The following is a 25695-nucleotide window of genomic DNA, read 5'->3' on the forward strand; positions in this document are numbered from 1 at the left end:
ATAGAGGTCAGCAGGGACCAGCAGCCACTGCCCAGAGTCCTGTCAGCCCCCTGGAGGGGCAGATACGGTGTGGGACATGCCCCTCATCCTCATCCTCATCGTCATCTGCACCCTTGGCCATGAGCTGAGGGCTGGGCTCCTAGGGGAAGAGGGTACCAGAGTGAGTGATTCCTCTCCCAGCCCCCAGAGACCAGCACAGGGCCCCATATAGGACTCCTGAGTTGGCCTCTCAGTGTGTTTTTGCAAATGAAACAGGAGTCTTTATTTGAAAAATATTTCTTGAGCACTTACTGTACGACAAGTCCTGTGCAAGGCATGGGGGACACAGCTGTGAATGAGACAAAAATTCCTGCCCCTTTGGGACTAGTATTTCAAGAAGGGAAGCAGAAGTCTGGACCCTTTTCTGAGAGCACTAGGGAGAGGGGGCATCACCTTCCAGCCAGTTCTGTGTCCACAGGCTAAGGCGAATAAAAGAGATTGGGTAGGGCTGCTGGTGGAAAGATTCAGGTGAGGGTTTCAAAAGCCCTTTGGTGGGGACTCCAACAAAGGAGAAATGAGGAATGTTCTAGGTTCTTTCTAGGATCTCTTATAGCAGAAAGCCCCAGGTTCGAATCTCAGCTTTGCCATTTATAACCTTGACAAATGACCTTCCAATAGTCCACGCTTTCTAGAGGATTCTGTGAGGCGATGAATGGTGACTAACAAGGTCCTAGGAACAGGAGTTATTGTGGATGGGCATCCTGCATGACAGAAGATAGGCTAAAGGGACTCCACACTCCCATGAACAGAGGACATGGTCGGGGTCAAAGGGCACGCTGTCCAGATGGCAACCCTGCCCTCCTGAGCCTGGGTGACCAGAAATCCATGCCAGGTTTTCCCTCTGTCTTTGCAGGATCCGCTAGAATGAGCCGCCCCCTCGGACCAGCCGGCTAGGCTAGGCGACGGCAATAGCCCAATCAAAAGTAAAACTGGATTTTCTGGCCACGGAGCCCGGTACTCCAGACTTGGGTACACTAGGCCTCCAAAGGTGAGCCCCAGGGGGACCCTTAAGTGCCATCTAGAAAAGTCCTTGAATCTAGCCCCATCCGCTAAAGTCCCTAAACATTCTAGGGTCGAAGAAAAGGTCGATGTGGAGCAGTAGAGGATTTAGATCCTTGGCGTCAGTGTAAACAGACACCTCCTCCATCCCAGGTGCAGAGCCGCTTTGCCCAACGGATTCTGCCTCTCCTCAGGATTAATGGACGGCCCTCTAGACAGGGCATTCGAACTTAGGTTGTTCTAAGATCCCAACTGCACACAGGGTACCCTTGGGCGCTCCATGGTTTTGGGACAGCTCCTAAGGAGTTGCACCAGTGTGTGACACTCTAAGCAGGCAGCGAAGTGGTTAACCCTGCCAAAAGGGAAGAGGTTTGGGCAGGACTTTGGAGGGGTAGCTCGGCCTAGAAGAAACCTGGGGAAGGATGGGTGGTGAGTGGGAGGATCTGAGGCTAGGGGCGGGGTCTTGAGCTGGAGGCCGAAGTCCCGCGTGGCGCTGAGCCAATGGGAGTCGGCGTCGGCCAGGGGGGCGGGGACACACCCCATGCAGGCTCCGCCCCTTTCCGCCCTCTTCTGTGGACCCGACGGCGCGGACCCAATCTGGCTTCAGCACTTGCTCTGGCCTTGTCGCAGCTCTCTCCCTTTTATCAGAACCCATTCTCCTAACCCAGCCCTGGGAAGGGGGAGAAACCAAGGAAGACCTGAAGAGCTCATCAGGGCTCTGGTTAAAAGCAAATTAGCTTTCCACCTCAGGTCTGGCTCCAGCATCATCCATATGCCTGGGAAGTCCTTTCTGCTGTCTGAAATTTCTGGACGAGGCCCTGGGTGAGGGTTTGAATCCTTTCCTTCTCTTCCCAAGCTCCAGACTAGGGATGTAGCCTGAGACCGGGCCCACTCTAGGCTTTATATAAACGCCTCCAGATTACCTAGTTCGGCACTGAGCTTCAAGGAAGCATAGAAGAACCAGTTGCCAGGCAGGACCCAGAGTGAAGCTTTGATCAATTTCCTCTCAGGGGTCAGTTTGGTGGCAACAGCCAACCCTCGTATTAACCCTTAAAAGTGCATGCTGCAGGCAGAAGACAACTCTTCTCGGCTTCAGAATTCCCACCCATCTAGGAGGTGGGAGTTCCTGACGCCTGGATTTGTCCCCGCCTTTCCCACGCTCCACAACAAACCTCAGTATCCCACTCTGTGCAGTGGACCCATGCCTCTCACGCCTGCGCAGCATGGAGACCAACATCTTCTAAGGCTGCAAGGAGCTAAAAATCGCTTCCGCCCACCTACAAGCTGGGCTGGACTTGAGGATCTCGGAGTGGGGCCGGGGGGGGGGGAGTGTTGTAGTGGAGGGGGGTGGAATGAAGAGTGAGGAGGGAGGCTGTCTAGGTGACTGTCCAATTAGGGCAGTAGGAAGAATCCTGGTGGCCGAGCAGGTGCGTGGAGGTCGCAGGGGGTCTTCATGCTTCAGAACGGGACTCCTGGGGTTGTGAGGGGCGAGGCTGCGGCAGAAACATGTTTACCGCTGCTGCGGCGCCGACAGCCCCGAGGGGCGCGAGCCCTGGGGCAATAACTTTGCTCTGCGCCCCTTCAGCCTGGCCGGGAGCCAGGGCAAAGACCTCATACCAGCCCCCTTCCTCTCTGGCAGGCCAGGAGCCCCTCGGGCTATCCTCGAGGGGGAGCGCTAGGCTACATCCCCTCTGTCAGATCCCTGGATCTCCGGGCGGCGCCTGAGGGGCGGGGTCCCCAGCGCGGCGGGACGCGTGGCCACTGTCTTCCCCGCCGGTAGCGTCCCGAAGCCTTGCGAGGGGGTGCCTGGGCCGACCCTGGCGTAAGTTCTCCCGCCTCCTGCCCGGCCCCGCCCCAGGGTGACAACCTCTTACCCTCCACCCGAGGCCGGGGCCGCCGCGTACCTGCATCCTCCGGCGACGAATCAGGCCCGAATCGTCCATGGCGGCGGCGGCAGCGCCTTCGGCCCGGGGGAGGGAGGTGGGAGGTGGCGGCAGCGGTGGCGGCGGGAGGAGGGAGGAGGGAGGGAGGGAGAAGCTGCGGGGACCGCGGCGGCGGCGGCGGCGGCGGCGGCGGCTGAGGGGGGGTGGCGGGGGCGGAGCGAAGTGGGGCGGACCCGGCGCCGTCACTGCGTCTGGGCACCCGAGCTTGGCCTCGGCCAAGGCTGCCCGCGATGGGGGGAGGGGACAGGCGGGGGGAGGAGCCTCCAGGTACCCCCAGGGAAGCCAAACTACAGTGAGACCCCTTTAAGAAGAGACACGCCAGGGGAGAGACATGATCCTGGGTAGAATCCTAACCCAAGAAACACGCCAGGGGAGATATTCTCTCTAAGATATATTCCCTGTGCAGACACACACCCCCTCCAGTGACCCCCTCAGAGACACATTCCCACAGGGAGGTAGTCTCGACGGGGAGGCCCTCTCCAATCAGGAACTCTCCTCTCACCCTGAAAATCATTCCTAAAACAGTCTCTGAGACGTGATGCTTCCAGTCAAAAGCCTACCCTCCAAAGAAGACATAACTCCGCAGAGAAAGATCCCCATGTGTGACATTCCACGTGGGGAGCCTATTGAGTGTACCCCCAATGAAAGACCCCATAAAAGCCATATTCTTTATGGGAAATTGTCCCCACCCACAAGACCCCACATCCCAAGAGATACGTTCTTACAGAGTGACATTTGCACTGAGGAGACTCAACCTCACGGGAGATGCCTCTTCAGAAAAACATTTACATGTATATATCGCTCCCCCTTCCGAAGCAGAGCCTCCCCAGGGAACCCTGCTAGCTTCCTAGCGGTCCTCTCCCTCATCGTCAGGATTAATAAGCCAGACCAGGCTGGGCTGTATTTATAGGAACGATTAGCTGGTAGTTGGAGAGGGGGGCAGCCAAAGCGATTTTCACCACTCCCTCTCCAGTGTTCCTACTCTGAGGCCAAGCCAACTATGCTTCCCAGAGTTGGAGTGGAAAGCTTCGGAGACCTCCCCACTCCAATCCAGGCATTGGAGGGCATGGTGTGGTGGGCCTTCCCAAGGGCCTCAGCCCATAACTGTCCCAAGGCCATAGAGGGTGAGGTCACTGGGCGGTAGCGAGCCCTGCCGGCCAACGGGACCGACCGTGAAGTCTAAGCCCGGGTGTTCCCCAGGGGCCTCTCGACTCATCTCTGCGCCTTTGCCTGAGTTATCTCTGTCTGTTTCTGTCTTCCTCGGCATGTTCGTGTTGCCCCTTGCCGAGTCTGTTCCTCTTACTTCTCTGTCCCAGGCCAGGGCGCCGCTCTTGCCTCCCCTTCTCACGCTCACGGCCACCCCTTCTCAAGCCGGCCTCCGTGGGAGCTCTCCGTGGTGCTGATCTCGAGCCCTCCTGACCGTAGTGCTAAAATACGAGCTCAGGGTCAGGTGAGAGTAGATCAGGGGAAGAAAAGCGTTGTCATGAGGCACAGCCCAGAGGCTGGACAGATCTGACCCATGAGCACCCTGGACTAGCCCAAGATGAACCGGGGGAAGGCTAGAACCACTTGGTCTTGGTTGTTGAAGCCTCCAGGACGTCAATGGGTGCCTGCAGAGGGGTCAGGAGACAATGCCTCCTGATTCGTTTACTCAACAAGTATTGAGCACCTACTGTGTGCAAACCAGTGTTCTGGCATCTGGGAGTATACGTTGGTAAAAAAGATAGACAAAAACTCTGCACTAGTCCCAGAGGAGAGGGAGAGAGATTTGTGGTAGCGGTCACTGCTCACTAAAACACGTATGGACAGTCTACAAGCACAGGCACACATACACACTCTGCAAACATACACACAAACAGAATCATACCAACACGTGCTCAACAAACAGACTCACATACACCTATTCACACACTCGGCAAACACATACTCCACAAAACACACATTCTACAAATACACACACATACAAATACATACTCAGCAAATGCAAATTCACATACAAACACATGCAAACATTTGCAAATATGCACTTAGCACACGCAGAGAGCCCTCTGCAAACACATAAAGAATACAAACACAGATTCAGCAAACACACAAACACATATACTAGTAAACTCACATTCTGCAAATACACATGTAAACACATACTTAGAAAACACAGATATAAACACACTTAGAAAATACAGGCACACACAAATAATACTACAAACACTCAACAAACACAAGCACACACACACCATCCCCAAACCAAGGGAAGCTCAGCTACACACAAACTCTCATCCAAAATACAAACATGGACACACATACACACCGGAGGGCTGTTTTTCTTATTGGACTTTCCCACTAGACTGTCAATTCTGTGAGGGTTGAGATTTCCATGTCTTAGCCACTATACTGCATCCCCAGAACCTGCACACAATAGGTGCTCAATAATTGTTTCTCAAATGAATTGAGGGAATGTTTGCATAAGACACACATTCACAGAAGCTGCAAAGGAACAGACACACACATTCATATACGTTTCAGAAGGAGACACACACCCTCTCCAAACATGACAACACCTCTCTGTCCACTCATTGTGAACATTGATGGTCAACAACACTTATCCACTGACCTATCCACAATTCTTTTGCAGGACACCCATCCTCATCATACATCCTCCTCCCCTGTGTTATCTGACTCTTACTCAAATGGACACACTTGGCTGAGAACACGTGCAGACCTCTTTACCCAGATTTTGAACACACACACCCCTCAAAAGACCCCCATAAGCATACCCTCACAGAACAAACACACATACACACTCAGTACGTACACAGACACACAAGCACAGCCTCATCCAATTACACACATCCACTCCCCACACATATACAGATTTCAAGTCATAAATTCAACATAATGGCAAACACAAGGATATATAAACACACCAGCCAGATCCTCTGGCCTTAGGTCAGCTGGAGCAGAGGGCAGGGCGATGGGAAACCCCTCCCCTGCATCAAACCACGCCCCTTTCAGCTGTCACTATTTCCTGGATTTGACCCTGAGGTGTTTCAGCAGCGCCCTAGACTCCAGTCCCGCTAACAGGTGAGGGGTGGCCAGAGCGGGCAGAGGTGGGGAGGGAACTGCTTTTGTTTCCACAGACCTCCATTTTCCCCTGCCCTGGGGCCTTTGGACCCCAGCGGCAGAACCCGAATCCTGCCACAGCTAAGCTTGGCTCCAAAGGTCCAGCCCTAGGTGGCAGTCCCTAAGCCGATTGTGGGCCAAGAGAAGGTGACCATGAGAGGGGCCAGCGAGGATCAAGAGGGAGGGAGGAGACTAGACAGAAGAGAGAGAAGAATTACTGGACAGGGGGGGATTGGAATATCTGGGAAGGTCCCCTTAGTTCGGAGAATGGAGCAGGGTGGGAGATCCTTCTTTGTGTTTTGGGGGAACCATGGTCAAACGGGGGTGAGGAAACTTATGCCTGAAGGGATGCAAGGGATATGGTTTGATGGTGGGGGGTGTTCCTGGGTCAGAGACAGGCCTTGGTGGCCCCCTGGGATTTGAGAATCCTTGGCTATTGCCTCCTTATCAGCTTCCCATTCTCTGTTCTGCCTGGCACTGTCTCCTGGGTGTGCATCAGAAAGTTGCCACACTGAGCTACCAGAAAGGGACAGCTGAAGCTCACCCCGTATCCTAGCTGATTCTTATCTCAGGTGGACATGGCCTGCAGGGGTCGCACTCCACCCAGGGGCCTGGCCTGGGCCCTACAACTGACCCTGGCATGGATCCTGTTGGGGGCTTATGGAGGGAGCCACCCACTCCCAGCTAGGTCCCAGAGACACCATAGGCTGGTAGCCAATCTGGGCAAAGGCCAGCTGCACCTGGCAGGTAAGCATTCCAGACTCTGACTAACCTCTAACATCCAGAAACCCCAACTCAACCATAATGCCATAATTTCCTTATAAGAGAGGCTTAGGGTGACCAGAGGGGGCACCTGGGTCTAGTGCTGAAGAATGATGGTTAAAGAGTATAAATTGCCTAGGTTCAAATCCCAGCTCTGCCATTTCATAGCTGTGTAGCCTGGGAAAATCACTTAACCTCTCTGGGCTTCATGTGGGCCACTAAGAAAGGGGGAGAAATAATACATCCAGTTCCTAGGGATGTTGTAAACAGGTGTATGTAAGCATATGAGAACTTATATCACTACCAGAGATGTAATAAATAAGCTGCTTATGATAAGTATTATTACTTGAAACTTCATTTGCATCCCAAGCAAAGTGTCTTTAAGTTTTATGTTTGGGAGGACATATAATGGGAGTATCCCCTATTCAGGGGAACCCCAGGCCTTGATTCCCCAACCCTACCTGAGGATCCAAGACCACCACAGGAGTCCCCTTCTCCATGGCCCTCTCGTCCCTCAGAGATGGACACACCATTGGCTTTGGGCCCTGGGATCATCCCGGAGGGCTGTGTGGAGCTGAGCCCAGGGTGAGTACAGCAACCCCCAACATTTTCTTGTGTTCTTTGCTTCAGTTGCCCCCAGCAGGGGTAGAACCCTGGCTCATCCTGACCCATCCGGGCCTGTCTCTCCCGATGTCCAGGTGCGAATCCTTCCTGGGACACCTCCAAGTTGCCCTCCGCAGTCGCTTCCACCTGCTGCTATTGGGGGTACGCCAGACGCAGCCGCTCTGCTCAGAGCTCTGCGATGCCTGGTAGGAGAGGCGGGGCGTGAGGGGTGTGGCCTATGCTTTGGGCGGAGCCAAATGAGGGATCTGAATCTTGATCCTCTGGGTGCCTGAAGGGGCGTGGCCTGTGTCCAACGTCGCCAAGGTCCTAAAGATGAGCCCTAGGATTTAGAAGCTAGGTAGAAAGGGGCGGAGCCTATGGACCTCTGCTTTAAAGACTGGCAGTACGGAGGAGTGGCCAATCTTCCAGGGAGCTCTTTTACTTTTTTAAGGGGAGGGCGTCTTGATTAAAAGAGAAGCTAAAAGGGTAGGGCTGGCCGGGCTAGAATAGATGGTCTGAGACTTTCAGGAAGTGACAATATCTGGGTAAGTACAATGTGGGGCGGGCTGAAATCTGGAGGACGGCTTCCACAGGGGAATGGTTCTAAGAGGCGGGGCCTGGATCTGGGAAAGAGACACACCCAGTGCGAAGCCCTGGAGAGCAGGAATCCTACTAGGACGTGACTACAGAGCCTTTACCCTCCTTTCCACACACCATCCCCAGGTTTTCCACCTGCGAAAGTGATATCACCTGCAGTCCGACTTGGCTGCCACTCCTAGAAAAGAGGGGTTGCGACCCTGGCTGCACTACCTATGGGCAGGTGAGCATGGGACAGAAGAAGCAGGGAAGAGATTGAGACTTCCCCTTGCTATGTCCTGGATTAACCCGTCTAGGTCCCAGAGTCTGGACTGGCACTTCCAAGGCCCCCTGCTCCCATTCTTCCCCCTTCCACAGCCCAGTCTCCAAAGTAGGATACTCCTGTAGCCCCCTAAGGCCCACTAGGTCCAGATATGCCCTCCCAAAGGACCGTCTCCGCTCTAGGCCCGTCCACAGCTCCCCCTGGAAGGCCCAGAGGCCCGAGTCACTTTCCCCAAGGCCCCAATTTTTTTTTTCTTTTTTCTACGTATAGTCACCCAAGGCCCCAGTCTTAATCTGGCTCGTCCCTACCCGAGTCCCCTGGGACCCAGTACGAACTCGCCCTCTCCAAGGCCCCATCCCCACTATGGCCCTGCCCCCAGATTCCCGGGAGGACCTAGAGGCAGGACTTGCCTGCCCTAAAATCGCGCACCCGCCCCCAGGGCATCTGGACTGCGCCCACTCAGGACTTAACTCCACCCCTTTCCCCAGACTTTCGCTGATGGAACGGAGCTTTGCCTCTCGGTTCTTGGCTACGCGCTACCAGTGGCGGATCCTGGCTCCAGTAACTGCCTCAACATTTCCATCTCGGTGCTACCGGGTCCCAGACTCGGACGATGGCCCAGGGAAATCACTTTCCGGCGGTCCCGCCGCCCTCGAACCTCGATCCTGGACGCTGCGGGCAGCGGGAGTGGCAGTGGAAGCGGCAGCGGCCCCTAGCGGGCGCGTGGCCTTGGATGGAAGATGCGCCCCTCCTCTTCACCCCACTCCCACCCTCGCCTCGCCCAGCCCATGGCACCCAGAGTTCCACTCCTCTCTCCCTGCCTTCTAGTTTCCAGAGTCCTATCCTTCCTCCTTGGGGCCCCAGAGACTCACCCCTCCCCAGGTTATTTGAAAAATAACCCAATTGTAATTCGTTTTTTTCCCTCTCGCCCTTAATAAAGTCGTCAGAGCACGCAATGTAGCTACTTCTTGGGGAAAATAGGTGGGAAGGATAGTTGCCAGAAAGTGATAGTTGTCTTACATCTAATCTTCAGCTCCTAAAGTTAGCAACTGATTCACACGAGCATGTGAGTGATGGATAGCCTATATTCTGGAGTATTTGTCACAACTTGGAATATCCAGGTGACAAAAATGAGAAGCGGTCCAGAAAGGACTAACAAGGGGAGCAGGTGTGCTCTCCCACTGTGTGCCACCAGTCCCACAAGAAGCTTCCTAACTTGTACAGACCTCCAGACACCCCTTACAGACTTCCCCTCTGATTAAGCAGCCCCAACGGTGTCTGGCATAATGCCTTCTTCTTTCATTCCTCCCCTTATCCCAAATTCCATTCCTGGACCTAAAGCAAAGTACTGAACTTTTGGGTTGTAAGCACTATACTTAATCCCCCTCCTTGTCCAAAGGCCCTAGGAGAGCCTGTTTCCTCACGTAGAAAACAGGGGCAATAACCCTTTTAGTTCTGTTCAATAGAGCAAGATTGATGGATGCCTCCTTTGTCCAGGCACTGTACTAAAACAGATCCCTGCCCTCAGGGAAGATGAAACAGCCTAAGAAGTATCCCATTGGGAGAGTAGCAGACAGGCATTTTCAGGTGCAAGAGACAAACTCAACTCAAAGTGCCTTTAGCCAAGACAGTAATAAGCTTCAGGAATGGCTGTATCTAGGTTCTTAAATGATATCAGGAATCTACCTGTATTTTTTCCTTGGCTCTAGTCTGGGACAGGATCTCCTCACAGTAGCAAAGATAGACCAGCAACTCCATGATTCTAGTGATTAAAATGGGCTTATTTCTCCATAAAACCAGCCAAGTTCCTAGGGCTGGCTCTCACCGACCCAGCCTCCTCTAAGCCCAGCACCAGTAACTGAGTCAAGGGGGATGCTGTGCTCTCACTGGCCCAATCTGGGTTACGCTTGCACCTGAAGGCCCCTGGTGGGGTGAGTTCCAACTGAACCATGTGGACCGATGATGGGGGTGTCCCCCCAAAAGAAAGTCAGGTGCTGGAACCAGAAGGGGAAGGAGTGCTGACCAGGGAATCTAGAGACACTGACCACAGAAATCGGTGGTCATGACTGACTCTGTAGTACATCTACCTGGATTCACATGCCAGTTCTATTTACTCATTCTGTAACTTTGGGCATGTTGCCCAGCACTTACGAGCATCAGCTTCATCTGTAAAATGGGGATAATCGTTCCTCTCATGGGGTTGTTGGGAGAATTAAACGAGTTAACGCAAGTTGTTCTGATTATGCATCACTGTGTAACAACTCCCAGCTTAGAGGGGCTTTTTTGTAAAACAACAATCATTATCTTTCACGGTTCTGGAGTTTGTCTGGGCTTAGCTGGGTGGTTCTCCCTCAAGGTCTCTCATGCAACTGCAGGTAGTGGCTGGGGCTGGAGTCACCTTGAAGGCTTCCTCATTCACATATCTGGTGGTTGGTACTGGCTCTTGCCATCAACCTCAGCTGTGGCTGTCAGCCAGAATAGCTACCCGTGGCCTATCCCAGTGGCTTGGGCTTCCTCATAACGTGGTGTCTGGGTTCCCAAGGCAAGTGTGCCAAGAAAGAGAGCCACGTGGAAGTTGTCTCACCTTTGACCACTTAGCCTTAGAAGTCACACAATGTCACCTCTGCTTTCTGTTCACTAATATGCGTCACTAAAGGCAGCTCCTACTCAAAAGGGAGGTGTCCTAGACTCCACCTCCTAATGGGAGGGATGTCAAATAAAATGCTCAGAAAATGCCTGGCATGTAATTAACACTCAATAAATGTAGGCATCATCCATGATCACTGTTGTTGTTGATGATGTCACATATGCACTGTTATTGTGACAAGGAGGATAAGCAGGCATTCAAGGAAGAGGAGTGAGATAAGCCTTTAAAGGGTCTCCAGGCAGAGGACCAAGCCACAGCAAAGGGCACTTCAAGCAGGCCTGAAAATTTCAGGTTCTGGGAACTCCCAGCTGCTTGGTGAGCCTGGAACAAAGCATGGGAGCTGGAGTCAAATCACAGAAGGCCTTGAATGCCAGGAGTAGGTGCTGTGAGCTGATGATAAGGGGTGTGAGAGCCCCAGGTTTAAGCAGGGGAAGACCCATCAGACTGACACCCTTGCCTGCCACTTGCCGGCAGGGCAGGGCGGGGCTGAGACTGGAGGTGAGGGGCACCAGTGAGGACCTTGGGACAGGAACTGAAAGATGGGCAGAGGGGGTGAATGAGAGGGAATCAGAGGAATAACCCAGAAGGCTGTCCACTTGAAACTTTCAGGTTGCTATCAACCTCATTTTAAACAAGACCCTGAGGATCTTTGGCAGGTTTGGTGTGGGACTCGAGCTCCTCTTTTCTAACTCCCTGGTGAACTTGATGCTGCTGGCCTGGGAATACCACTCAGAATAGCCAGGGATCCCTAGACATGTGTTAGAAGTATTCGCCAGTTACACCAGCTGCAAGAAAAGAGGGGAACATTACCAATTCTTTCTTATCTTACCAAGTCAAATTCTATCAGCAGTCAGAAGGGCCTATAATTTCAAGATGAACTGTAATTCTAATAATTCTGAGAGGGAAAGAGGCAAGGCTGAGGTACTCCACATTTATAGCATAGAAAAGGGCAGAATCACAAATGGAATCAGGTTCTGTAACGTTTTGCAACTACAATGATAACCACAGGCTGAGGCGTGAATAGATATCTTCAGGTGGAAAAATGGGGTAGTCAGAGATCCTCTCCAAGGCCCGCCCTCATCACCTCCGCTCCAGGTCCTTCATGCAGCTGGGTCTTCTCATCCCGGGGTCTCTGAACTTGCTCTTCCCACTGTCTAGAGCCCCCTTCACCCTCCTGTTTTCTGTTCTGCGCCCTCAACCATCAGATCTTGGCCACTCAGGTCCTCAGACCCTACAAGCCCCAGGCCAGAGCTGGCCGCCGCATGTGCACTCCAAGGGCCCTCTGGTCCTCAATGGGAGGTTTAGGACCCTTTCTGGCTGGTCAGCACTGGCTTCCCCGTGTCCAGCACAGGACATGTACACAGTGCAGAGGTGCTCTGTTATGGGCTGAATCGTACCCCCTACCCCTGCCGCCAAAAAAAAAAAGAAATTTCATGTTGAAGCTCTAACCCCCAGTACCTCAGAATGTAACTATATTTAAAGATAAACCTTTAGAGTAAGTAAAATGAGGTCCTATGGGCAGGTCCTAATCCAACATGACTGGAGTCCTCACAGAGATTAGGACACAGACACACAAACAGAAGACCATGTGAAGACAGGAAGATGGCTATTTACAACCCAAGGAGAGAAGCCTCAGAAGAGACCAATGGGGTCAGCGGTGGGGGGGGGGGGGCGACACACAGATGGGACACACAGCTCAGTGGTAGAGCGCATGCTTAGCACGTCCTGGGTTCAATCCCCAGTACTCCATTAAAATAAATAAATTAAAAAAAATCTAGTTACCCACCCCCCATAAAAATATAAAGAAAAAAAAAAAAGAAAGCAATCCTGTTCTGACGCCTTCATCTTGGAATTTTAGCTTCCAGAACTGTGAGGAAATTAAGTTGTATTGTTTCAGTCCCCTAGTCTATGACACTTTCCTATGACAGCTTTGGCAGACTAATACACGCTCCATGAATAATACTCCCACAATGCCCTTGGCTTCTGCCATCAGAGCATTTATTTAAAAAACCAAAAGACATTCCCTCTTCCTTTCCAGTAAAATCCCTCCGTTCAAGTCAAGGTAGTCGGGGGTGGAGTCAAGGGATGGGGATGGGAGTCTCTCCCTCCCTCCCAGGTACCTATTTTTGGCTCTTTACGCAAGGTATTCCATTCCCCTTGCCAGGGATTCCTTCAGATGTAGATGTGTCCTACTTTCAGCCAGGAAGAGACAGAGTGGCTGCCTGGAGATGAGGCCTTTGGAGGTTGGGATGTGATGTCTGGGGCTGTGGCAGCCATCTTGGGACTATGAGAGGCAAAAAACAAAAACAAAAACAAAAAAACTTTAACTGGCAAAATAGAAGATGGATTTAAAAAATGATGTCTTTGATGTTGTTGAGCCACTTGACTTCCATACCTCTCATGGAGTGAGATAAACCTGTCCCGGTGCCGGCAAGACTGTGAAGGAAACAAGTGCTCACTTACATTGCTGGTGGGAGTGCCACTGAGTATAAGTCTCCACAGAGGGGAATTTGGAAATCTATCCCCAAATAACAAACCACATAGACCTTCTAATCCAGCAATCCTACCTCTGGGAATTTATCCTACAGATTAAAGTGTGAAAAATGATGGCAAACCTGTCACTCCCTGCTGTACACGTTTAACAGCAAGCTGGGGGACAACTCAATATCTATTAAGAGGTATTAAATAAACTATAGGACAGTCATGCCATGGAGGAATCTGTAGCTGTCATGGGAACGAGGAAGGTTTTTAGACACCTATTTGGAATTATCTCCAAAATACACCCAGTGAAAAGAGTTATGTGCACAATCTAACGGATACTATTTCCATTTGTGTAAAAAAAGAACCCTTCAGTTAAGATGTATCCATACATATATTTGTAACATGCCAGAATAACTCCAGAAAGACCTAGAAGGTACCTGCTATGGTCTGAGTATTTGTGTCCCCATCCAAATTCTTATGTTGAAATCCTACCCCCATAGAAGATGGTGTTTCGAGTGGGGCCTGAAGGAGGTGATTAGGTCATGAGTGTGGGGCTCTCACGAGTGGGATTAGGGACCCCACAGAGATTCCCCACCCCTTCCACCATGTGAGGACACAGCAAGTCGGCAGTCTGAGACCTGGAGGAGAACCCTCACCAAACCCCAATCATGTTCATAACCTGATCTTGGACTTCCAGCCTCCAAACTGAGCAGTAACTAGCTGTTGTTTACAAACTGCCAGGCTGTGGTATTTTGGTACAGCAGCCCCAAAAGGACAGACATCCCAGGAAGCCTACCACTGTGCTGAGAGTAGGATGGGAGGGAAGCTTCTCAACGTACTCCTTTCTAATTCTGCATCATACAAATATGTTGCACACTTTAAAAAGCAAGTCACATCAATCAACCAGTGCCCATCCTTTATGTTCCAGAAGTCAGCAACTGGGTCCAGATGCAGACGGAGCATATTCCCACCCCTACATCTGGTCCCCAAGGAGAACTCCCACACTTAGGTTTCCTTCAACAATTTTAATCAAACGGTGGGGGGGGGGGGGGTAAATGGGGTACAGACTGGCAACCTAGAGAGTGGTGGCTGACTCCAGGCCGCGTTCCTGGAAGTAGCGATGGGGGAGGTGGGGGCGGGTTCGGGGGCTTTCACTGAAGTAGGACTTGATCCTCCCGAGTCCCTCCTGATCCCCTGTCTGCGAGTCCTCCCTGTAGGAGAGAGACGGCAACACTGACCATTTCTGGGGATCAGCCCTCCCAGCCAGGGCTGACCCCTGGCCTCTCACCCTCCTTCCTCACACCACCTCCAGGACACCTACCATGTAACATCTTCTGCCTCTGTCTCCAGGATGCTCTGGGCTGTGCGCCAACTGAACCGGACAAACTGGGGGAAGCCGAACACAGGGTCCACGTGCTTCCTCAACCATGCTTTTGTCTTGGGATCTGAGGGAAGGGTAGGGTGAACAATGTGATAGCCCTGAGCCCTGCCATAATGATGCAGCTTCTCAGCCTGGCACCTGTGGCCTGCCACCTCATCTCAGGCCTCCTCTGGAGTCCCTGAGGCACTACCCACTGTCTGAAACATCTTCCTACCTCAGGACCTTTGCACAGGCAATTCCCCCTGACTCTCTAACCAACAGTTGCTCAAGGTGCAGTTTAGGAAGACTGCCTCTGAGACACCTCCTTTACTTCTCCAAGGACAACAGGCCTTAAGCCAGCATTTGTGGATCATGAGGGACTAGGGTAATGCCCATTTCTCCCTGGTAACCACGAACTCAGTGGGCACAGGAAGGTCCTTGTTTGTCTTGCTTATGGACAAATTCCCAGGGCTCAGCTCTGTAGGGCACATACCAGGTGCTGTTAGCACTGAACACTGCCCAATCTCTTTGGCCTGGACCAGGTTTCCTCACTTTGGCCTCACATACATTCCAACTACAGACTGGCTGGGCTGTGCCACCCAAGTGCCAGAGGGATCCTTAAACCCAGCCACTGAATCTTTGCATCTGCCCTTGTGTATCCTTGTAGGGGCTGAGATGCCACGATCACTTCCACTGCACAGACAAGGAGATTGAGCCCCATAATGAAGAGAAACAATGGACTTAAGCTGGGGCCACTGGATGTGAATCAGTATCCCCTCCCTGCTCCTCTCCCCTTAACAAATGGCCAGATACCTATGATGGGGCTCGGTCCTTCACTGGGGCTTCAGAGACAGCAGAGGGAGGGAGGGAGAAGGGAAGACGGAGCCTGCCAGCTGGAATCCAGCTCTGCCACATGTTGGCTAAAAGTAGCCTCCAGCCACCACCACCCCGCCCCCTCTGGACCTCAGCCTCTCCTGCTACAGAACAGGGTGAGCAGAATAACTTAGAAAAGCTCAGAAGCACACCGTCACTATGTTATTGTCACTGCTGTCTGCTCACCATTGGGGTAGCCTGAGCCATAATCAGCATCCAGGTCCCGCAGTTTTTCCACAAACTGCCAGTTCTTCACAGCCTGGTCACGGGCCACCTGCAGGCAAGACAGGCACTTGGGATCTCCCTCCCCATGAAACCGCCACGCCTGCCTCCTGCCCAGGGGGATACTGGGAGCTGACCATGACCAGAGGGGGCCTAACCTTGGCACAGATACTGGCAGCGCTGACCACAGGGAAGAGGGCGTCTGCTTTGGCCTTGACTGTCACCTCAATGCCAGGAAAGCGCTGCTGAAGCCACTTCTGATACGTCTCCGGAGGCCCGACAGTGTCCACAAACACCTGCCACAGTGACAGAAATGTATTCATTGAACAACATCTGGAAAAACAACTGTGCAGGTGATCCAGTTTCAAGGCCTTTGCACTTGCTGTTCCCACTGCCTGGAATACTCTTCTCTCAGCTGGTGCCCAGGCTGTATCTTTCTCCTGGGGTCTCAGCTCAAACATCACATCCCAAAGAGGCTTTTCCTGATCACACTATATCCATTCGACATTTATTGAAAACCTACTGCATGCCATAGTCTGCTCTAGGTGCTGGGGACACAGCAGTGAACATGCCAGACAAAAACCCCTAGCCTCATGGAATGGACACTCTGGTGAGGGCCACAAACAAGAAACAGAATAAATAATAAAGCATAAGGGAGATCTTGAAGGGGTTACCATTTTTAAAATTTTGGGCCTGTTCAGGGAAGGTCACTGTGAACTGGTGCCATGCGAATAAAGATCTGAAAGAGATAAAGGAATGAGCTATGGAAAGATCTGGGAAAGAGTATTCTAGGCAGCGGGAACAGCTAGTGCAAAGGACTTGAGGTGGGACCATATCAAATATGCTGAACAGTGGTACAGAGACCACATGGCTGGAGCAGAGATGAGGTCAGAAAGGTAACAGGAAAAGTGATCTCCATAGCTGTTGTTATTCTCAAAAATCACCTTTGTTATTTGTTTCCCAGCTGCTCATCGTCTCCCCAACTTGGTCATGAACCCCTGAGGGCAGGGTCCTTGTCTGCTTCAGTTACTATATCAGCTTCACATTCCAGTCCTGGACCTCAGCCACCTCCTCAGCAAGGCCTCCCTTTATACATTCTCTATCTCAAGTGCATGCGTCCTTGGTATTCTTTCAAGACATTCTGTTCTTTGCCTCAGAGCACTTGATGCAATGCCAACTTACATTTCTCTCTGGTGATTTAACCTCATTCCCCACTTGCCTGTGAATTTTCCTGATTTAACTTCCACTTTGATCAGAAAATTAAATGCCGAGATTTACATTTTAAAAAGACAACTGTCTGCTTCGTGGGGAGCACACTGTAGGGGAGAGGGCTGGAGGAGGATGGGGCAGGCATCCAGGAGGGGAGGGTGCCCTGGGTTAGGACAGAGACTGTGGGCAGGTGAACAGATGGGGGATTTGTTCTGGACAGTGAGCTTTTAAGACATGGAGACAGATGAGATGGGGGTGAGGCTGGGGACTCCACTATGGTTCTCAGTGCGGCACACATTTAGGATAAGAAAAACAGTAGGACATCGACAGCAGTAACAAATGTTCTTGAGGGACTCCAGGTATGTCTGATGCTGAATCATCCACTGCCCTTTTATACCCTAGTGAGGTGATTAAATGAGGGTAATCCAACAGTTAGCTTACCTGGGCCACTTTCACACCCTGGTCTAACGCATACCGCACCAGCCCAGTGGCTGTATCATGGGACAGGGAGTTCAGGTTGTATTTGACCCTACGATGGGGAACAGAGCTCAGTCAACCTCGTTCCAGCCACTCATCCCTTCCAGCCCATGCTGTCTGCCCCTCCACCCCGGGGCCCCCCTCACCGCCCAAGCATGCTGGTAGAGATGAGGTTTGGAGACAGCACATCCAGTGCCCAGCCCACAAAGTCCCCGTCCTCCTCCATTTTCGCAAAGAGCCTGAACCGCTCGCTCTCCGACAGGGTCTTTGAGTCTGGGAGGAGGGTTGGGAGAGAAGGAAAGCGGCTAGTTCACCTAGTTTCTGCTCTCCCGCTCCAGCCTGCACCCGCCCCTGCATATGCCCAGGAGCCCCCCTCCCTAGATGTACCCCAGGGCTCACCTGCCACTTTCAGGGCTTCCAGATCTGCCAGGCGGGTCAGGGGGCAATAGCAGATGGCATAGACCATGGGCCCTGGGGAAGCGGAGGTCCAACAAGTGAGCCCATGAAAGTCGCCGTCCCTATTATTTCATTATCACCGCTATTTTTTGGAGCCATCACCAATGTCGTGCCCATCACCACTATTACCCCTCCCCTTCCCTGAGTCCGGTGCAATTCCGGCTCCTGTTTCAGGGAAACTTGCATCCCCCTCATCACGCCCCTCCCCGACCCGGCCCTGGGGGCGCACCCAGCACAGGGCCCCGGCCCGCTTCATCGATGCCCAGTACGCAGGGCTCCTTGCGGCACACAGCGGGCACAGGTGAGTTCAGGCGACAGCGGCCCGTATTGTCTCTCTCCAGCTCGCTGAGATCCATGCTGCCTCTGCCGCCACCACCAGCCGCAAGAACGACGTCTCCAAACAAAGGTCTTGCCGCGCGTTTTCCGCGGGCTCCGTAGCAGCGCTAGCTCTCGACCAATCGGCGCGCGGGACACGCCCCCAACGTTCCCGCCGCCGTTGACGTTTGCGCAGCCGGCGCCGGCGCCGCTGCCGTGCGGCTTCCTGGGAATTGTAGTTCCGGGGACAGACAGCCGAGCTCTCGGTTTGGGGAACGGAGTGGGTGGGGTCGCTTTCCAAGCTTCGCCCCGGTGTCTCTGGAGCTTCGCCCGCCGGAGCTAGTGGGATGGGAGGGAAATAAAAGGGAAATTGAGGCGGGCCTTGGAGGACCCGATTCGGTCAGGGCCTAGAAGTTCAAATACCACTATACTCCCAGAATACGGTGTCTGTATCGCTGAATTCCTGTCCCCCATCTGGTTTCAGGCACTTTGTACTCGCGGTCCCTGCCACTCCACACAGTCTAAGACCCGTGGACTAGGAATCCCCGCTCCCATGGAGCTCAAACCTTCATTCTTGGAGTTCCCCAACTGACCCTCTCTGTCGCTCATCCGGAGCGCCCCCCTCCCCTTGCCTGGTACTACCCTCTCTCTCATTCGGGCTAAGACTCCCCGAACCAAGACCGCAGACTTCTAAAGACTCGGCTCAGAGTCTCCACCCACCACGCAGGCTCCTTCCCCCCAACTCGGGGTGCACCCCCCATACCACCCTTCTCCCTCTCCCCCATCTTAGCGAGAAGCACGCCTCCTAGATTTGTCCACCGCGCGGCACGTCTCTTTCGATTCCCTGCTTTCAGCGGGGCTCACGCCCTCGGCCTGTGGATTTCTGTTCCTCACCAGGGTCCCAGTTCCTCCAGCTCCGTTTTCCCCTCTCCGGCCCCACAACCTTTCTTCCTTTCTCCTCGGATATCAGCGGGGCTCACATCTCCTGACTCAGCTCTCCCATCCCACACCGCGATCAAGCCCCAGACTTCGTTTTCCTTTCCGGTGCCCGCTCTTACCCGCCCCCAACAGCCCTTTCCCCTCTCCCTGCCCACCCTGGGAACCCGCGGCCCCTGACTCGCCAGCCCTTCCCGGCCCCACCTCCTCTGCGCCCGATTCTCACCCGGGCTCAGGGCCTCCAGCTGCAGTCGATCGGCTTGCAGGATGTACAATCTTGTTGCCGGCAGGGCCGCACCTGCACCAGATTCTCGCTGTCCATGAACACCGGGCCCGGCGCTGTGCCCAGCACCTCGCGGCTGCGCTCCTGCTTGCCCAGGTCGCAGAAACAGCGCCACTTTCCCCACGGGCCAAGGACAGAGTCTCCCAATTCTAAGGATGGAGGGCCAGGTAGAGGGGAACCTATCCCCTCCCCCTCTAGGGAGGGAGGAGGATAAAGACACTAACACATAACAGCTGTTCATGTTTGCCGGGCTGTGCCTCTGCCAGTACCCCACCATAGATTATCTCATTTAATCTTCCCATTAGTCCCAGGTGAGGAAACTCATAGCTAGAGAGCAAGCCGCCCTTCCAAGCTCACATATCTGGTGAGTGGCCCAGACGGACTGCAAAATAACACTTCCCACCTGTGCCTGCCTGTCCAGTTGGTGTCCACAATCTGAAGGTGACTCCTATCTCTTCAGGGGCGTGATCATGAGTCTGTCCAATGGACAAAGTGTCACCTGACCAGCAGCGTTGTCAGGTGGTAAATTAAATGACATAACTGGCATAATGAAGGTACTTAAAGCCCCTGGCGATGTGCTCACATGTAATACAAAAACAATTATTGTGATCACTTTCAAAGCAGCTGCAACATTTATGAGAGGCCCTTTACAACTGTTCTTTTACTGATTCCTCCCTCCATAAGGCCTGAGTTGACAGGTCTTAGCCTAACTCTGTGGTTCACAAAGTCCTGACACCTCATGTACTCACCAAGCCTCAGCCAGACAATACTGGTCTCTTTCCATTCCCCTGTCATGACTTTGACCTTGGCACTTGCTGTTCTGACTCCCTGGCGCACTCTTCCCCCTAAATCTTCGCATTTTCGTCTTTTGCTTGGCATCTGGCTGCATTGGGTATCTTTCTTCAGCCGGGCCTTCTCTGAGTTCAGAAGTTTACCTGCACCCTTCCTTCTCTATCTCCGCCCTTCCCAGTACTACCCATGACTTTAAGGGTATGTCTGCTTCGGTATTTATTGCCTGCCCGTGTCCCGTCTCCCCGTGTAAGCTGCTTAAAGACAGTCTCTGTCTCAATTTACAGGTGAGAAAACTAAGCCTCAGAGAAAACTAACCAGCCCGAATGGCGCCGCCACGGCGCAGTTGGGCAGAGATTTGCAGTCCCTGGAGGAGGGTCTATTTGCAGCCACCTGGTGAAGTAGGAAATGGGGCACCATTCCTCACAGTCATACCCGCGGCCTGCGGTTACCTTTCTCCTGATGCTGCAGCCGCAGCTGCTCCCAGATGTCCCCTTCGCCCTGCTCGCCGAAGTAATGGTAGTCGGGGGAGACCTGGACAGGGGTCGCCAGCAGCAGGAGCATCAGAGGCGGCAGCAGTAGCGCCGCCCGGCTCCAGGCCATGCCCGACTCCAACCGACCCCGGCGCGCTCCAAAGAGGAGCCCCGCGCGCAGTCTGCGGCGCCCCACACCACCCCCGCGGAAGGGTGCAGTGGTCGGGGCCCACGGCTGCTCGTCTCCCCCCGCGGCCCGCTGGCGCGTGGATGCGACCAGCCCCGCTTCCCCTCCCCTGCGGTTGCAGTGGACCCGACCGCCCGGCTCGTCCGCCCACCCCCCCTCCCTGCGCGTCATGGTTCGGGCCGGGCATAAAAGGCTCCGCGGCCCAGGGTGCACTTGGCGCTGAGAGAGCGAGTCCGCGCATCTGCTGCTCCGCGCGCCACGCCCTTGCCCACGCAGGTATGAACACCTCGAGTGCACCGGGCTGCCTCGATCCCCCTTGGTGCAGCCCAGGCTCCATCCAGGCCTCAGCGCTGGCTGCCTTTATTTTCCGCCCACCCTAGCGACTGCCTTTGTGCTTGCGGGGAAAACCGAGGCCAGAGCCTTGGAGTACAGGCCGCATCCCCAGGCTCCCCGCCCCCTGCTCGCGGCGTCTCCTGCTGGGCCGGTGGGCTTGCGCGGCCGCGCTCAGGCCGACGCGCAAACGAGGGGCCGGGCGGCAGCTGTCCCGCCGCTCTCGCTGTCCAGGGGGGTGGGTCTCCCAAAGTCTCAAGGCCGTGTGGACCTGGTCCCGGAGAGGGTGCAGGGCAGTGCTGCTGTTGCCTCCGCCGCTCTGACTCAGTAACTGGGCCCAGCCCGCCTCGTGACCTTGGGGAGCGAGGACAAAGGGTCCTCCCGGGCGTACTGACCAGGAGGGGGTGGGTCTCAGCTTTCAGTCATGGCTTCAGGCAACGCGCACATCGGAAAGCACGCCCCCGAGTTCCAGGCCACCGCCGTGGTAGATGGCGCCTTCAAGGAGGTGAAGCTTTCAGACTACAGAGGTGAGGGCGGCCTGGAGGGGAGCCTGGTGGGGGCGGAGCACAGGCATTAGAGGCACTGAGCCCTCACTCCTTGTCTATTCGCACCCCGTTCCCCAGGGAAATACTTGGTTCTCTTTTTCTACCCGCTGGACTTCACCTTTGTGTGCCCCACGGAGATCATCGCTTTCAGTGAGCATGCTGAGGAGTTCCACAAGCTGGGCTGCGAGGTGCTGGGGGTCTCCGTCGACTCTCAGTTCACCCACCTGGCTTGGTATGAGTGGGGACCAGCAAGGAGGGAGGGTGCAGCTAAACCTGCCCGTCCATAGGGTCGGAGCTGTGTGTTCTCGTGGCCAGTGTTCAATCTCTGCGCCTCCCTTTCGCATCTTGAAAATAATGGAAATAGTGATGTCCAAAGTCTTTAACGATGATGACAATTAGCATTTGGAAACTAGTCGGGAGGCCTAGAGAGTTGCAGATGTTTTATCTCACTTAGGGCAACACCAGTCTCCCTCCCAAGAACTATTTCAATAAGGTGAAAACTCCAGTTCAAGAGAGTGAAGGGATGGGCGCCAGAACACAGAGATAAAGATAGAAGGATAGAGACTAAGGCAGGTTCTCTGCCCCAAGATGCAGGCAGCCACAAGCACATGTGAAGCCATTTGCTAGAGTATTAGCTTAGTCTTCCCAGCTGGAGGAAACAGCCCTTGCACCCACTTCAGGGTGGGATGGGTGGGGCTCCCCAGGCCTTACTCCAAAGCCCCTTATCGCTCACCTCCAGCACTCCCTCTCCAGCCCTTATCACACCCAGGCCCGCATGGTGAGGACTTTGCTGTGCCAGGCATCCTGAGGTCCCAGCCCTGTCTTCCCCACCCCTAGGATCAACACCCCTCGGAAGGAGGGAGGCTTGGGCCCCCTGAACATCCCCCTGCTGGCTGATGTAACCAGAAGCTTGTCCCGTGATTATGGTGTGCTAAAGGAAGACGAGGGCATCGCCTACAGGTACTGTGGCAGCCTCAGGAAGCCCCTGTCCTCAGGGTGTCAGGGTGAGGGGACCACTCTTGGGTGATGCCCTCCTTGCCCCTAACCCTGTGGCTAGCAGGAAGTCGATACTCCCTCCCCTAGCCCTAATAGTGGGAGCCCCAGCTCCTCACTATGAACCCTGATATCTTAGGGGCCTCTTTATCATCGATGGCAAGGGTATCCTTCGCCAGATCACTATCAATGATTTGCCCGTGGGACGCTCCGTGGACGAGGCTCTGCGGCTGGTCCAGGCCTTCCAGTACACAGATGAGCACGGGGAAGGTGAGCAGACACACACACTGACATGTTCACACGTGGGTACCTATGCAGCCCCTCTATCATGCGTGCGTACATTCATTGCCTGCTTATCACCCGTGTGGGATGGATGTGAGGGCCCCAAAGAAGATTCAGCTCAAGGCCGGAAGCCAGGAAGTTTCTAGTCTGGTGGGGGAAATACCCCAATATGAGACTGGGGAGCTGGGAGGTAATAGAAATCTATAGAAGGTATTTGAGAATGAGTGTCCCAGGCAGGCTTTAATGTTAGTTGGATCAGAGTATCTTCTCATGTGAAGGACACAACCTGATCACAGCCAGGCCCTCGAAGTCCAGTGGGGCTGGGGCTGAGAGAGAAAGATGGGATGAAAGGAGCCAAAAAGGAAGTTAAAATGTCAGCCAGAAAATCCTGCAGCTGGGTTTGGAGGGCTTCTCCATGCAGCATGGTCTTGGGCCTGGAACACTCGGCTCCAGGCTTTTTCTTCTGCAACTCATGCTCTTGCTTTGCCTATCTGTCCCCTCACTATGGCCCTACCTTGAATATGGCCCTTTAACCTCACATGTGCATCTCTGTCTTTCCAGTCTGTCCTGCTGGCTGGAAGCCAGGCAGTGACACAATCAAGCCCAATGTGGATGACAGCAAGGAATATTTCTCCAAACACAACTAGGCTGGCAGACAGGTGGCAAGCTTGGGTCTTGGCCCCCATCTGTGCCCCTGTCTGGGTGCCTTGAGCTGACCCACGAAAGGCCAGACCTGCCCCTTCAGACTCTACAGTCCATGGCCCTAAAGGGCTAGGCCAAGGCCTTCTCAAGCTCCCAGCTGGGAGCTGGTGAATGGTGACCCCCTCCCAGGGCACAGGCCTAGACGTGACCAATAAAGTGTTCGGGACAGTTAAGTCTGTGTTCGTGTGGTTTGTCCTGGTGTGGTACCACACCACTCCCCGCCCCCTTTCTCCAGGCTCTGGTCTGGGAAACTGACTGTAGTTACTGATCTCCACCACAAGGTGGCAGTCGCACCTCACGCTCAGCGCTTACTCTTCCTCTTTTTCCTTGGCCTGAAGGCGGTTGGGGAGTGAGGAAGGTGGCGCTGTTTGCCCCTTGCAGGGAGCAAGTCCCAGGCTGCCTTACAACCTGAAACCTGGCTACTCAGGGCAGCACTCGCACCTTGTCAACAACCAGCTTGGGTTCAAATGCCTCTTAAGAGCTGTGATCTTCCCTGGGTCTCTTCAACAGCAAATTGGGAATAAAGACAACCAACCCACATCACTATACACGTTAAAAGGGATCTAAAAGTATGTGAAGCTCAGGGCCCTGTTAATGGTTATTAGGACCAGGTCCCTGGGGCTGAAAGAAGGTGGGGACTCAATCCTGAGAGCAGAACCAAGAGTGGGAACTTGATGTACACACATAGTCCCTCCTGCAAGTTCTGCCCCACCCCAGATTGGAAGGGCTTTCCATCTGCCCCGGGAGTGGAAGGATGAGAGTGAAGCTGGAAGGCAGGTGTTAGGAGCAAGACAGTGTTAGAAGGAGTGCAGTTTGATGCTGTGCATGTTCAGGGGAGTGGCTTTCCCACTCTAAGCCCCCATTTCCTTCCACAGAACAAGATTGATATGTGTATTTAATCCATAGGCCCATTATTAATATTGCTACCCACCCTAATATGCTCCAAGGTCACTCTTCTCAGCCTTGGAGTTTTATCTACACTCCCCAAGGCCCTGCGTGATCTTCCCTGACCTCATCTCTCCCTTCCTGGTTCACTCCATTGCAGCACACTGGCTTCTTGCTGTTCTTTAACAGGCTGATTTGTTCAGGCCACAGGAACTTTGCATGTGCCGTTCCCTCTGCCCAGAGAGCTGTTACTCAGGATTCTCGGGGCTTGACTTCAAATCTGAAAAATCACTTCATTAAAGGTTCATATTCCCCATCCATTCTCAGCTCAAAGCAGCTCACCTCTCCTGCCCCATCACTACTACTTTGACCAGTTTTTTCTCTTCCTAGCACTTACCACCATCTCCGAATCATGTTTGCTTGTTTATTGTCTGTCTGCCCTGGTCCAAGATTGACACCAAGGCCAGGTTGTTCAGTATTTTATAAATGAATTAATAAAGCGTCTGTTTTAACCCACCTCGCCCCTGTGGCCTGGTTTCTTGGCCTGTGTTTCCCTCTGCTGCTCTGGGGGCCTCCAGCTCCAAAGCCAACCAGACCCCCTCGGGGCTCACCAGCCTCCCTCCACCCGTCCCAGCTACGGGGGAAGCAGCCCCATGCGAGGGCGGCGGCGGCGGCGGCGGCGGCGCCCGGCGGCCCAAGCAGCCGCCCCGGCAGGACCAGACCTGGCAGTCGCCCCGCTCCAGGCCTGGCACCCGGGAGGGGAAACTGGCAGACGGGCACCGCCCTTCCTGGCGGGGGTGGGGGGACCGCGGCAGTCACGACGCGCAGGCAACTGCAACCCCCCGCCCGGGTCAGGTCAGACGGAGCAGGCGTGGGCGCGACAGGGCCCAGGCGCCAGCCCGATGTGGGGAGAATCTGGGGTGGC

General features: G+C 54.0%; 4 protein-coding genes across 5 annotated transcripts; 2 read left to right on the top strand and 2 right to left on the bottom strand.

The window, feature by feature from the left end:
- The first annotated feature begins 6670 nt into the window (after positions 1-6670).
- Positions 6671-9275, top strand: RTBDN (retbindin). The gene is made up of 5 exons (XM_045516121.2): positions 6671-6857; positions 7373-7448; positions 7562-7672; positions 8190-8286; positions 8814-9275. Exons 1-5 carry the CDS (start codon positions 6680-6682, stop codon positions 9039-9041), a joined length of 690 nt encoding a protein of 229 aa, XP_045372077.1. The 5' UTR covers positions 6671-6679; the 3' UTR covers positions 9042-9275.
- Positions 9276-12953: 3678 nt separating this feature from the next.
- On the bottom strand, positions 12954-18412 carry RNASEH2A (ribonuclease H2 subunit A). 2 transcript variants are annotated; one of them, XM_074350671.1, is made up of 8 exons: positions 18280-18412; positions 17994-18065; positions 17741-17867; positions 17559-17646; positions 16067-16204; positions 15873-15960; positions 14775-14898; positions 12954-13256 (listed from the first exon to the last, which is right to left on the bottom strand). In XM_074350671.1, exons 1-8 carry the CDS (start codon positions 18404-18406, stop codon positions 13145-13147), a joined length of 876 nt encoding a protein of 291 aa, XP_074206772.1. In that variant the 5' UTR covers positions 18407-18412; the 3' UTR covers positions 12954-13144. The 2 variants fall into 2 exon arrangements, with proteins under 2 accessions (XP_074206772.1, XP_010952575.2); XM_010954273.3 differs by lacking the exon at positions 12954-13256 and adding an exon at positions 14464-14664.
- Positions 18413-18563: 151 nt separating this feature from the next.
- THSD8 (thrombospondin type 1 domain containing 8) lies at positions 18564-21160 on the bottom strand. Its single transcript, XM_045516122.2, has 3 exons — positions 20826-21160; positions 19528-19733; positions 18564-18704 (listed from the first exon to the last, which is right to left on the bottom strand). Exons 1-2 carry the CDS (start codon positions 20974-20976, stop codon positions 19534-19536), a joined length of 351 nt encoding a protein of 116 aa, XP_045372078.1. The 5' UTR covers positions 20977-21160; the 3' UTR covers positions 18564-18704; positions 19528-19533.
- Positions 21161-21173: 13 nt separating this feature from the next.
- On the top strand, positions 21174-24058 carry PRDX2 (peroxiredoxin 2). The gene is made up of 6 exons (XM_010954188.3): positions 21174-21309; positions 21779-21890; positions 21987-22140; positions 22746-22868; positions 23041-23171; positions 23745-24058. Exons 2-6 carry the CDS (start codon positions 21788-21790, stop codon positions 23828-23830), a joined length of 597 nt encoding a protein of 198 aa, XP_010952490.1. The 5' UTR covers positions 21174-21309; positions 21779-21787; the 3' UTR covers positions 23831-24058.
- Positions 24059-25695: the final 1637 nt, after the last annotated feature.

This window comes from Camelus bactrianus, chromosome 22, assembly GCF_048773025.1.
Source record: "Camelus bactrianus isolate YW-2024 breed Bactrian camel chromosome 22, ASM4877302v1, whole genome shotgun sequence".
NCBI classification, from domain to species: domain Eukaryota; kingdom Metazoa; phylum Chordata; class Mammalia; order Artiodactyla; family Camelidae; genus Camelus; species Camelus bactrianus.